Here is a 13447-nt window from a genome sequence, read left to right as displayed (position 1 = left end):
ATAAATATTGATTTAACTGGATTTATTTTCTTTCTATGCCTGTCCCTAGGCTATTCTAATGGAGTCCTAGCTCACCTACTTCCCACCTCCCATTTCTAACTCCTTTCATTTTCTTTTTTTTCTTTTGTTTATTTCTTTTTATTTATTTCTTTTTATTTTTTCCTCAGTTATATCTTGTTTGTTTAATATATTTAGTTTTCAGCAAGAGTTGATTTTCACAAGAGTTTGAATTGCAAATTTTCTCCCCATTTCTACCTTCCTGCCCACTCCAAGATGGTGTATATTCTGGTTGCCCCATTCCCCAGTCAGCCCTCCCTTCTGTCATCCCACTCCCCTCCCATTAACTTCTGTCATTCTCAAAGGCTGCTTTGTGAAGAACAGGAGTTTTGGAACTTTCCTTTGAATGCTTAAAAGAAAGATGATTCCTCATCCAAAGCCACATCAGCATCATAGTGAGCATCATAGTCAGCATGATCATCATAGTCAGTATCATAGTCAGCAGCAGCAGCAGCATCAATGGCTGCCTGTATGCTTCGAGCTGCCCGGAGCCCAGATTTGATTGCTGTGTCTATCCAGCCATGGGGCAGGCCAGTGTGCTCACCAGCAAAGTAAATGTTGCCCTCAGGCTGGAAGAGTTTTTCTGAATAGTCAACAAACTGGTAAGGGGTGAACTCTGCATATGCACCTAGGGTGAATGGATCTAGGGACCAGTGTTTCACCATGGATGTCTGACATAGTCTCTGAAGCTCCTCTTTGGGCCTCTGGTGGATAGTTGCCAAGTCACCCAGCACCATATCCACCACGTTCTCATGTTTCATCCCCAGGAAAAAGGCAGAGTCATCATCCGCAGTATAGGAAGCCAAAAGGACACCTAGGTTGCCAGTGAAATTATGGCTGGGATAGTAGATAAATCTCGTGGGCAGGTCTGTGATGGATACCCCACCTTTGATGCCATCCCGTTCCCAGAAGCGTTCCTGGCAGGCCAGTACCACTTTGGTGTCACTGGTGTAGTGGATGGAACGAAGGGCATCTTGCTTAGCCTGGGAGAGCGGTGGCTCAAACTTTATGAGGCGTGTGGCCTTGGCTGATGATGAGATTATGGCAAAGTCACCTGTAATGATGGACTGGCTTGAGTAGGGTCTTCCACTCTGGTAGGTAATCTTGACCCGACGCCCAACCCTCTCTACCTTCTTCACTGTGGCCCCCAATAAGACTGTGTCAGGCTTCAAGGTATGATATAGAGCATCGGGGAGCTGATCAAAGCCCCCAGTGATTTCATCAAAGCTGTCCCAAGAAGAAAAGGAGGAGGAAGCAGGGTAGTGAGATTCTCAGCTCTCTAGAGAGACAATGGATGTGGCCACCAATGGGGTGGTCCTAGGAGTCCCTTGATGTTCCTAAGTATCACCCAACTTGCCTGTCATAGAGTCTAAAATGCTACTATCATCAGTATGTTTCTTGTTGTGAAGCATTTCTCTATGCAGACTTGTCTTTTAAAATGCAATACCCCCAAGAAGGGGAAAAACTGCTTAACTGATTAAAGTAGGTGTTCTTAACCTGGGGTCCATGTGCTTTATATAAAAATGTTTTGATAGCCGTATTTCAATATCATTGATTTCCATTGCAATCCTATGTCTTTTGTGAATATTATTCTAAGAAGGGGTCCATAGGTGCCACTAGACTGCCACATGATATAGAAAAGGTTAAGGACCCTTGGGTCAGAGGCTTTCCTGTGACAGCTCCATCACTGGTGAGATGGGTGGGGGTGGGGGGAGGTGAAAGGAGAATCTTGCCCATTTCCCTCCCCTAATTCTGGAATAGTGAAGCAGTGGAAAGTGTATTGACTCAAGCCAAAGGCTTGTGTTCAAATCCCAGCTCTGCTAACTGCAATCGATGTGACCGTGGGAAGGTTGCTTAGCGCCAGGGCCCCAGTTTGTTCATCCACAAGATTAGAAGGTTTGACCTTGGCTGCTGAGGTCACTTTCAGCTCTAGATCTTATGAGCTTATTATCTCTGACCTCAGATGTCTTAATGGGAAACGAGGGTGGAAAAGCTCTGAGACAATTTTCACACACATATATTATGTATATATACATATATATATATATATATAAAATATGTGTGTGTGTGTGTACATACATACATATACATACATATATGTGTGTGTATTCCTCCTCTTCTCTATTCCCATACTTAAAATGGGCCCACATCACCATCTGCCTGAACTACATCAATAGCTTCTTAAATTTATTCTGTCCTCTACTCTTTCCTGTTAAGTGGCACAGTGGATAGTGGATATGATCCTGGGCAAGTCACTTAACCCTGTTTGCCTCAGTTTCCTCATCTGCAAAATAAGCTGGAGAAGGAAATGGCAAACCAGTCCAGTATCTCTGCCAAGAAAAGCCCAAATGGGGTCATGAAGAGTCGGACACAACTGAACAGCAACTACAATCCTTTCCCACTCCAGGTCATTTGTCACTCCACTGACAGAGTAGATTTTTTTTTGTGTGTGGCTAGACCTGGACATGCCATTCTTCTGTTTATTTCAGGGCTCCCAACTATCAGTGCTTATCCCGGCATTCAAGGCTGGCCACAACCTGGCACCATCTTAATTGTCAGGTCCCCTATCTTCTCATAGTGATTGAGAGCGATTGCCCAACATGCAGGAGGCCACCAGGACACCTATGTTGCCAAGTATACTCCTGGTATTTTCCAGACTTATCTCAGCATTTACAGTTTATCTTTTGCCCCTCCCCCTTTACACACATACTTCATGCTCTAGACAAACAATACAACTCTCTGTTTTCAAATATACCCTCCTCTTTTTTTACCATGTCCTTGATTTACTGTCCCCATGTCTGGAATTTTCTCCCTCTCTTCCCTTCTCCTACCTGTCCTTTGAATTAAAATGCCACCTCCTCCATGAAGCTCTCCACATTTTCCCCATTCTATAATGACCTCTCCCCCTGGGACCACCTGCTGTGCTTTGGTTAAACTTCTCTGTTGTCCTTATGCATAATTTTCTATTATTGCTATTACCTCGCTTGAAATCCCTTGGCTCCTTTAAAGGAACTGCACTGGATATGGGGAGAGAGAGAACCTCTTGTTCTCTACCCCCCAGGGTTGTTGTGAGAGCCAAATGGGATAATATTTGTAAAGTACTTAGTGCAGCTCCTCGCATATAGAAGTCATTTCCAGGCTGGGAAACTCTTGCCAGTGCACCCCTCCCTTTCCCACATGGGCTTTATGTTCATGTCCTACTCACCCATTTGGATTAGAGAAGATGATGTCATTCCTCAGGGACTCCAAGAGAGATTTGTAGTAGCCTGCATCTTCATTCATGATATCCCCAATCATCTGGACAGCTCCCTGGCTCAGCTTCCCCTCCTTTAGCAGGTAGGCCTGGGTGAGAAGCATAGTGGGTAGGGGGAATTCAGGGGGTGGGAGAAAGGAGGCATAGCAAGGGAAAGAACCAGGTGTTGAATTCCCCATTCCCTCCCTCATTTCCCACAGCCCTTACCTTGGTGGAGAAGGAATCATAGGTAGACATCACATGGCTACAGTTGGTAAGCCTCAGCTTTTCTGCCAACTGGAAGGAAAGGGTATTGTGGATTAGTGAAGGAGCAGCCAAAGCACTTTATTGTTGCTATTGGCCTGAACATCTCCCCTCTGCACTCTTCTTCCTAAAGGGAAGAGGGAATGGCAGGGTTGAATGGGAAGGAGGAGGTGGTAGATGGAGGAAATAGTCTGAGGGCCTGAATTAGGGCTGAGGGAGAGGAGAAGGGATGGGACAGGATTGGACCAGTCCTAGCTATACTTCCCTTATTCCTTTCTTTAATTGAGCATTAGAAATTCTGAGGCCATTCAGAGGAACGAGGCCTCTAGAAGGGAGCGAAAACTCATTGTGGTTCAGAATGATTCGTTTTTCTCTTCTAAATGTCTACTTTAAGGAAATGCATCATAGCTTTTTTGAGGTAGAAAGGGTCTTAGATATCACCTAGTTCAACCTCCTTCATTGTCCAGGGAAGGAAACTGAGGCCCAGAAAAAGGAAAGGGTTGGCTCAAGGCCACACAACAAACTAGTGGCCGAATTGGCATTTTGAATCCATGTCTCCTATTTGATCTATGACTCGAAATTTTAGCAAGGGCCTCTTCCCTTAAGGGCCTTCCAAATACACATCCTCTGGCTTGAGCCACTTATTCCTTGAGAGAGGACTATCACAGGAAAAGACCAGGCACCCTGGAGTGGAGATGCTGATGGGGCATGAGACACAAATGCCCCCAAGTGCCCAGCTGTCCCTCCACCCTTTCCTGGAGATGAAGCCTGATGGGAAAACAGGAATGAGCAGAGAATCCAGCAACCCAAGCTAGGTCTGGTTTGTCAGACTCTGAGGCTGGCACACACCAGCTGCCCCAAGGAACCAACATCTTATTGGCAAGGTGGGGAGGTTAGGAGGTGGCTGAATGAGTGGTCTGTTGGTCACCTTAGCTATTGCTTCTTGGAAGAGTACACTGGGCATCTTGCCTGACTCCTCGGGTCTCACAGGGTAGCCCAGGATGTCGGGATTGTTCAGCACATCTGAGGTCCTATGTCGGCGGCCATTGATGTAATACCAGGTGTTGTTACTAGCCTGGATAAAGGTGTTTAGTTTCAGACCAAGCTTCTCCACATAGAATCGGACCAGCCTGGAACACAGAAAGAAGACAGCCCCAGCAGGAACACCAGGCCTGGTCACCTTCTGCAGCTCAACCATGGGAGAGATTTCCCCAGGAAGGAATTCCAAAACTACCCTGCCTTCCTCTTCCAAGGAGCTCTAAGCAATATATCCTTCTTGAAGTCTAGCCTCTGCTTCCCCTGCTGTTGTCTCTGCCAGTTTCATCTTGTTTTTGGTCTCAGGGAAAGATAACTACAGTTGAGGATCTTTCTTGAATAACTGAAGCACTCAGGTGGTACAAGGGGATAGAGCATTGGGCCTGGAGTTAGGAAGACCTAAGTTCAAGTCCCCACCTCAGATGTTTACTAGTGTGACCCTGGGCAAGTCACTTCATCTCTGCCTCAGTCTTCCCATCTGTGAAATGGGGATAATAACAGCACCTACCTCCCAGGGTTGTTGTGAGGGTCAAATGAGGTAATATTTGTAAAGCGCTTACTTAGCACAGGGCTTGGAACAAAGTAAGTGCTTTATAAATACTTATTCCCCTCTTTAATTATCATTAGAAATTCTGAGTCCATTCAGAGGAATGAGGCCTCTCAAATGGAGTGAAAACTCATTGTAGTTCAGAATGATTCCTTTTTGCTTCTAAATGCTTACTTTAAAGAAATGCACCATGCGCACATAGTCTTTTTGAGGTGGGAAGGGCCTTAGATATCACCTAGTTCAACACCCTTCATTGCACAGAGGAAGGAACCGAGGCCCAGAAAAGTGAGAGGGTGGGCTCAAGGCCACACAACAAGCTAGTGGCTAAATTCAGACTTAGAATTCATGTCTCCTGACTGTCTGTCCAGAGCTCTTTCCCTCTCCCTGGGCTACATCATTGACAGATTCAGATTTGGTTGGAATGGATTCACTAGGTAGGAAGAACGGGGAAGAAAAGAGGAGGCAAAGGGAAGTAGAATAGGAAGCTGTGATCTCTATTAGCTAATAGTTTGATCAAAGAGGGAAAACAGAATACTTGGGGTTAGTTATATTAGAGATTATATCAGATTATATTAGAGAGTTAGTTATAATATGGCAATTTAAGGTTTGCTAAGCACTTTGCAAATATTATCTCTTTGGATCATAGATTTAGAGCTGGAAGGGATGGAAATTAGAGGCCATTTAGTGCAACCCCTTCATGTTACAGATGAAGAAAACTAAGAAGAACCAGGTTTCCAACTCTGCTCATCTAATTGTAAACAGAACACCCCTTTCCATTACACTCTGCAGGCAATAACTCTCCTTGGTCCTGAAAACTTTTATATTGGATTTGTGCCCAGTGTCATCCACTAACTAATTCCCTGGGTTAACTTTAGCAAGTCACTTCCCTTCCAGGAATAATTGCACCCATAGAATGAGGGCAGAGTGGGTGGGGACCTTAGCTCTAAGGTCCTCCCTTCAAGCTCTGATGTTCAAGGATTCCAAGCATAACTCACATTCATGTATCGCTTGACAGTTTACCAAGGATTTTCCCCACAACACTCCTGTGAGATAGGTGGGATATTTTAATGATGGAAGGAAAAAAGGAAGCAACCATTTACTAAGGACCTACCATATGCCAGGCACTGTGCTAAATGTTTTACAAATATTGTTCCATTTAATCCTTGCATCTACCCTGAAAAGTAGCTACTGTGGAAAATATTATACTATTTTATATCATTTTTAATTTCAACTATACCCAGAGCCTGTATTTATGAGTAACTGGATGAAGATCCAGGACCTAGGCTTCTTTGTTCTCTCTAAAAGTTTGCTCAGGCAATACCCTTACCTCTGTCAACAAGGCCAGATCATTAAGGACATTACCCTAACCCCAAGAGAGATTACCTTGCTTAATATTCTACAGGTATATACTATGTTATGGAATGTAATGAGACACAGAGATGCTGGGCTGTAGTTTCAACTGACTTTTGTCAACATCCTTTACAACTCTATTCAATTAAGGAAAATCTTCTTCTTGTATCATGGTTAAACATACATGGGGGTCATAAAAAATGAGGTAATACAGGCTTGCTAGCTCTGCTAAAATAACGTATATAAGTTTTCTCATTGCTTTGTTCAGGCAGCCAGAGTTTATACTCTGACTCCTTGTACGTACAAGTAAGCTAGCTCTGCTATGCTTTAAGGGAAAATAATAAACAACATGGATTTTTCTATCACCTAGCTCTGTTGTTTCCTTCAACCAAATTTTCAGGTTTAACGCTACCATTATTAGTCCCATTCTATAGTTGAATAAACTGAGACACAGTGACTTGCCAAAGGTCACACAGGTAGTAAGTGTCTTAGGCTGCAGGCAAACAAAAGTCTTCCTGTTGTTTCTAGGTTCAAGACAATTTACTGTGACACCTAGCTGCCTAATGATCAGAATAACATAGCTCAGAGAGGCCAGTAGCAAGTAAAGTTGGGACTAGAACCCAGATCTAATTCTTTTCCCACTATACCAAGCTACTGGGGAGAGTGAGTTTCCCCTCCTGGTGTGGGTTTACAATCCCAAATCTCCCCGTGCTGGTTTCTCCACCAGCTTTCTATAGTACCACCAAACTGATGGCTGCCCTCACTTCCTCTCTCTGACCCTTCTCCTTCTCATCCCTCCTCCTTCTCCCTTCTTTCTCTTTTATTCCTCCTCCCCTTTCCTCCAGGACTTCCAGGTTTTTCTCTGTCCTTCAGATGCTTTGCTCTGCTCAACTCATTTCCAAAGTCAAATTTTTGATTTTGCCTTCTGGCCTGACCCTGGTGGCAACCCTGTGCAAGCAGGGAGAGCCTTGGTCTGGGATGAAGGAGACAACAGTATTTTGCAATATCTCTGCCATTAAATTAGCTGTGGGACTTTGGGTATCTTGACATCTCTGAACTTGTCTCCTCCTTCATCAAATAGGGATCATAATCTCTGTTTCACGTGTTTCCCAAAGGCTATTTGATAGGACTCTGGAAAGTTCATTACTGGGCACAATTGTTCAAGTTAGACTCTGTCATCTCTGTTAGATTCAGTCCCTTCCCTAGTCCCTTGTCCCATGTCTCACCTGTGGTGGGCTGGCAACCTCATAGCACCCAGTTCAATGTACCAGTTCTTCTCTGGGCTCCGGAATGTTGCCACTCTTCCCCCAATTTTGTGCTTGGCTTCCAGGACTGTCACCTAGGTTCAGGAAGAAAGCTTCATTAATCCAAGACTTGACTTTGCCTACAGCATAGCCTCTTATCCTTCCATTCTCCCTAGCTTGAGGTGAAGGTAAGTCACTCATGATTGAACAGCAGTGGTATAGGGAGGAAGGAACTCTTCTGTGTCCTTTGAAAGTACACAAGAATGGAGAGAGAAAGCCCAGAGCAGTGAGGGGTTATATCCTTTCGCCCTCATTCCCTTAATGTCAGCATGAAGTAATCTAATCAATTATCAAACAAGCATTTATTAAGTGCCTATTATATGTGTTAGTCATTGGGGAGATGAATACAAAAAAGTGAGACATTTTCTGCCCCTAAGGTACGCGAATTGTACTAGAGAGATAGAGCATGGTGAGGTGTGGTGCAGGTATGGTCCCATTATCCTGGGAATCAAGGACCTTGGCCTCAAGTCCTGATTCTGCACTGATTTAGGCAAATTCTTTTCCCTTTGGGGGCTTCAGTTTCTCCATTTTGGAAGGCAGGAAGATCCTGACCTTGAGAGATGGGATTGAAGGTGGCTAGCAGTGGCGTAGAGACCCCAAGGTGGTAGTGGGGGGGGACTTGGTTTGGGCCAGGTGTGGAACCTGTGGCCTTAAGGCCACATGTGGCCTTCTAAATCCTTAAGTATGGCCTTTTGTCTGAATCTAAATTTTACCAAAGATTTGTTCAGTAAAATTTGGATTCAGTCAAAAGGCTGTGTGTGGGGTGGGGCAGGGTTGGTTTGGGGCAAGGATTGGGGGAGGTCCCAGGGGATGGTGGGGGTTGATCTGTGTTGAGAATTAAGGGAGAAACTAGCTTCAAACCTTTCCTTGTAAGGAGTGGTCCCAGTCTTCATTCTTTCTACTTACATCTTGCCCTTCCCTTCCTGTATACGTCCTACTTAAGGACCACCTTTTCCAGGAAGTCTCCCTTCACCACTAAAGCCAAGCCACTGTGCTCCTCTGAACAGAAGCTCAGAGTTGGAAGGGCCCTCAGAGGCCCTCAGTCTCACCCCTGACCAGACCCTTATTGTCTGATTCAGCTGTGCTCAAGAATTTCCAGTTTACAAAGCATTTTCGAATCTACTACAATGAGAGTATTTGAGGGAGGCAGGGTAGGAAGTTCACCAAAGAAGGAAGCTGGAGTCTTGACTGTCTCCTGAGACCATAAGCTCTCTGTAGGTAGAACAGAGGTCTGCTCCTTTGCTGTCTCCCCCAGATCATACTCCATGAAGAAAGGGTCTGGCTTTGCTTCTTGCTCTGTTTTCCTTAGACTGTTTTCTGAGAGCAGGGCCTTTATCTCCTCTGATTTTGTCTCCTCTCAGGTAGGTGAGGACAATGAGTCTCAGAGAGGTTAAGTGTCTTCCCTAAGGTCACACAACTAGAGCTGGGAGTAAAAACCCAGATTTTTTTTTAACTCTTTACACTGTGGGCCTGTGTTGTTGGTTTTTCTCTTGTGAGCCCTGCCTCCACCAAAGACTGTGTGTGTGGGCTTGGGGATGAGAGGGTAGGATGGGGGTGAAAGGCAGAGAGTTAGAGGCAGAGACAGAGAAAGAGAGAAAAAAAGCCCAGAGATACACAAAGAGAAGGAGCAAATCCAGGCCCTGATGTGGAGAGAAAATGGAAGAATACAAAGGGCATGCCTTTGGAGAGTAAGGGGAAGATCCTGGTCCTGCCCTTAGGGAACTTACAGTTTGGAGGACAGAGCAAGAGAAAGAAAAGTCTTTGCCTTTACTCCGAAGCTAGGATTCCATTCTTTTTTTTGGCTGCCATGCCACATGGTTGGAGCTCACCATTTGAGGGAGCCAGGGTCTTGTCCTTGGAAAGCTCCCAGTCTGGCATAGAGTCGGCTGTTAATAAATGTTTGTGAATGATTGCCTCCTTACCTTGTGCCCAGCATCCTGAAGCGTCTTGGCCGCTGTCAATCCAGACATCCCAGCTCCCACCACCAGGACATGCCTCTTGGAGGCAGAGTTCCCAAGCCCCTCCTGGGCAGTCTTCAGAATATCTTCATAGTCAGGGTCCTGGAAGCATTTGGTAAAGCGGTCAGAGTAGCCATGGCAACCGGGAATGGCCAGCAGGAAGGCCAAGGTCAGGACACCTGTGGACAAAAGGTTTATGTCCTGAAGATGGGGGGATGGAGAAAGAGGGCACTGCCCAGGGCAGGGCATTCCCCTCCCCCAACTTATCTTGCCCTGGGCTGGGCTTCTCATTTTTTTCATTGAGGTCAAAGTGAAAGGGAATGAATTCTTGACTTTGAGCCAAGATTGTATTTGAATACTGCCTGTAAACCTCGACTTCTCTATCTATAGAATGGGGATTACAGCAACTGGAACTGATATAGAGCTTTAAAGTTTGCAAAGCCCTTTAGATATGCTGTTGAATTTGATCCTCACAACAATCCTGTGAGCTACAAGCAAACCGAGGCTAAGAGAAGCTAAGGACTCAGTCCAGAGTCACACAGCCAGTAAGTGCCTGAGGTAGGATTTGAACTCAGGTGTCCATGCCTCTGAGCCTCATCCTCAGCATTACGCTACCCAGCTGTCTTAGTGCATTAACGTTGCTGTCAAGTTTATAAAGGGCTGCCTCATTTCAGACTCTCACAGCAACCCTGTTAAGTAGGAATAATTATTATCCCCACTTTAGAGATGAGGAAACCAAGGCATAGAACAGTTAAGTGACTTGCCCAGGTTCACATAGCTCATACATGTCAAAGGGAAGATTTGAACCCACATCTCTCTGGCTTTTGGACCTACACTCTATCCATTGCCCCACAAGGCTTAATCCCTCCTCCACAGGACTGTTATGGGGACCAGATCATGGAACATCAGCGTCAACTATGATAATTAATTCAAGTCAACAAAGCCTATAATAAGTCCAGAGCATCCTTACCCAAGTGCTCCCCACCTCTGCCATGTCCCTTGGGCCCTTCTATGAGTCTGTCTCTATGTGAGTATGCATCTGGATATATTGCAGCATATGTCCCACAGAGAGACGCACCCAATCATGACATGCCCCATTACAGTCACAGAGACTTATTTATATATATATGGAGAGCCCTACAGATCAATTTCGACAGACATCCACTCAGACGCTCAAGGAGACAGACATACAGAGGTATACTTACGTAGAGATACTGGTACAGAGTGTGGAAACACAGAATTCTCCCATACATAGAGATACACAGACACACCTCCATACAGACATATTCAAATATATTCATAGACATATTTACACAGCCTCAGGTGCAGAAAAAAACAGAAGTCCAGACACCAAATTAGAAGTACAAATAGGAAAAAAATGCGTACAAACATTTACTTAAAGGCGAACACTTCCTTTTAGGCCCACGGGGTGCTCTCCTCCCATGCCCCATCTGACTTGTTTGATCACTCCCTCCATGGGGTGTGATGGGAACTCTGTCTGCTGACATGGAGGAACCCCATGTCCTTCTATCTGCCCCACCTGCTTCTATGTCCTCCACACCCTGGGCACTGTCACCTGAGGATCCTGGGGCCTTGCCAGCCACACCAATGACTTTGCAGTCTTTCTCTGGACCCTGTAGCTGAACTTCTGGTTTGCCTTCTCTCCCAAACAGAGGGTGACCTCCATGACAGCAGGTATCATCTTGTTTATTTTTCTATTTCTGTCTAACACAGCGCTTGGCACATAATCAGTGCTTCCCAAATGTATATATGAATGAATGAATATATTCATTCATATGTTCATATGAATATACGTGTATAATGAATATATATCCATTCATTCAGACACACCCTCACATAGATACTCAGACAGTACAAATAGACATAGGCACAAATTTACTCATCAGACACAAAGCAGGTCCCAGGAGCACGGGGAATCTAGCTCTCAACAGTGACCACAGTCTCCTGGACCCACCTCCTACAAAGCCTGGGTCAGAGACCCTGGGGTTTGTGGAAGGGGCGCCTCCTGGTCCTCACAAATCTCTGATGAAATCAGGAAACTCTTTTCCCTCAGGCTGCTGGATGGCAGCCTAGGCAATATTGCTTTTACTGTTCTCCAGGCAGGGCTGGGTTCCAGTCTTTGCTCAGACTTGGACTCACCGCTCTGTACCCTGTGCCTCTATTTCTCCCATTCTGAAATGGATGAAGGAATGCCAGTCTCTCTTGCTACTCCCTTTTCTCTGTCTAGTTAATAAGCAACATCTAATAAGTCATGAGAGACTCTCACAAGGTGACAATTAGTTGGGGATCCTTAAGTCTAATGCAGAAGGAAACCAGAACATAGAGTTTCTATAATTTCTCCAGAGTCATCTAGCTTACTAGGGAGGGAGCAAGGAAGGAGACCCAGCTTCCAGTCCTGGCCATTGTTAGAAATCATTTACATTGCCAGTGTTCCACCAGTGTTTCACTTGTTTCACAGCAGATGAAAGTGAAGCTTGTAGCATTAAAGGGAACGAATTCTTTTGGGTTCCCCACTGAAGTAGGGGAAAGAAACTGAGGTATCAGGCTTCCTATCCAGATAGAGATACCCCAAAGCAGGAAACTAAGAAAAGGGGGCCTTGCACCTTTGGAGCTATCCAGCCCCAAATTCTCATTAACCAACCTCCAGAGGGCAGAATATCAGAGCTGGAAGAGACCTTAGAGCTTAGATTGTCTGACTCTTCTTCTTTTATAGTCTGGGAAACTGGGGCCCAGAGAGTGAAATAGTCTTCTCCATTGTCAGAGTGGGTCAGTAACAGAGCCAGGACCAGATCTCAGGGCTCAGTCCAGGGCTCATTCCATTGCACTGCACTACCTTCTTTATCCTGCATAGCTTCTCCTCCATTACTCTGACCTTATTCTTCAGTTCTATCCCCATGACTTCCATGTCCCACACACAACCACCCTCTTCCCCCATTTCCTATGATCTTGTCTCTAGCTCCCCTAGCTGGGGACTCTAAGTCCTCTTTCTCATTCCCTATGGCCCCTTTTCCTTGATTCTATTTTCTATAGCTTGATTGCCATCCCCTCATGACCCTCAACCCCAAATCCATCCCTTAGCCCAAATTTCTGTGTCCTCTTGATCCATTCATCTCCTTGACCCCCAAGGTCCTAATCAATCCCTCCCATTCCCCTCAGCTCTGTCCTCAGCCCCTGGTAGTCCCATTCTTTGACACTCCCTCCCCAGTCACCCATTCTCTGCCATCTGAACCATCACTCACCCCACATCTCCATGACACCTTAGGTATGCCAGGATGTGAGCTTTGCCGGCCCATTCTTATGGGGATTCAGTTCTACCTCAGCCCCCCCTTCCCTACCTGCCCATCTGTGTCTCAGCCAACCAGCCCTCAGGTCTTACTTACCAAGGAGCCCCAGAGCTCCACTGGTCCCAGCCAAGTCACTCCACCCTCTCTCCAAACCCCAAGGCTCCGCTGATGGGTGTGGTTGCCCCAGCTGATTCATTTACATCTCAAGCTTCCTCTTCCTCACCATACCTCACCAAAGAAAGTGCCTGACTCCCAGTGGGAAGTGTCTCACTGTCCCCTTCTTCCTTCTAGGCCCTGGACTGACTGTCCTGTAGAGGACTCCAAGAGTCTCTGGGGCATGAAATGGGGCACCCCAGAGCCCATTGCCAGAAGATGATGAAGTAGCTAAGAGCCCT

General features: G+C 45.7%; 1 protein-coding gene across 1 annotated transcript; it reads right to left on the bottom strand.

Annotated features, from left to right (window-relative positions):
• Positions 1–407: 407 nt before the first annotated feature.
• LOC118835483 (L-amino-acid oxidase-like) lies at positions 408–13020 on the bottom strand. Its single transcript, XM_036742672.1, has 7 exons — positions 13008–13020; positions 9712–9926; positions 7712–7824; positions 4482–4683; positions 3518–3586; positions 3263–3399; positions 408–1284 (listed from the first exon to the last, which is right to left on the bottom strand). Exons 1-7 carry the CDS (start codon positions 13018–13020, stop codon positions 408–410), a joined length of 1626 nt encoding a protein of 541 aa, XP_036598567.1.
• Between the last annotated feature and the right edge of the window lie 427 nt (positions 13021–13447).

Source organism: Trichosurus vulpecula, chromosome 2, assembly GCF_011100635.1.
Source record: "Trichosurus vulpecula isolate mTriVul1 chromosome 2, mTriVul1.pri, whole genome shotgun sequence".
Classification (NCBI taxonomy): domain Eukaryota; kingdom Metazoa; phylum Chordata; class Mammalia; order Diprotodontia; family Phalangeridae; genus Trichosurus; species Trichosurus vulpecula.
The sequence above is the reverse complement of the archived record's forward strand: the minus strand, read 5'-3'. Positions and strand labels throughout refer to the sequence as shown.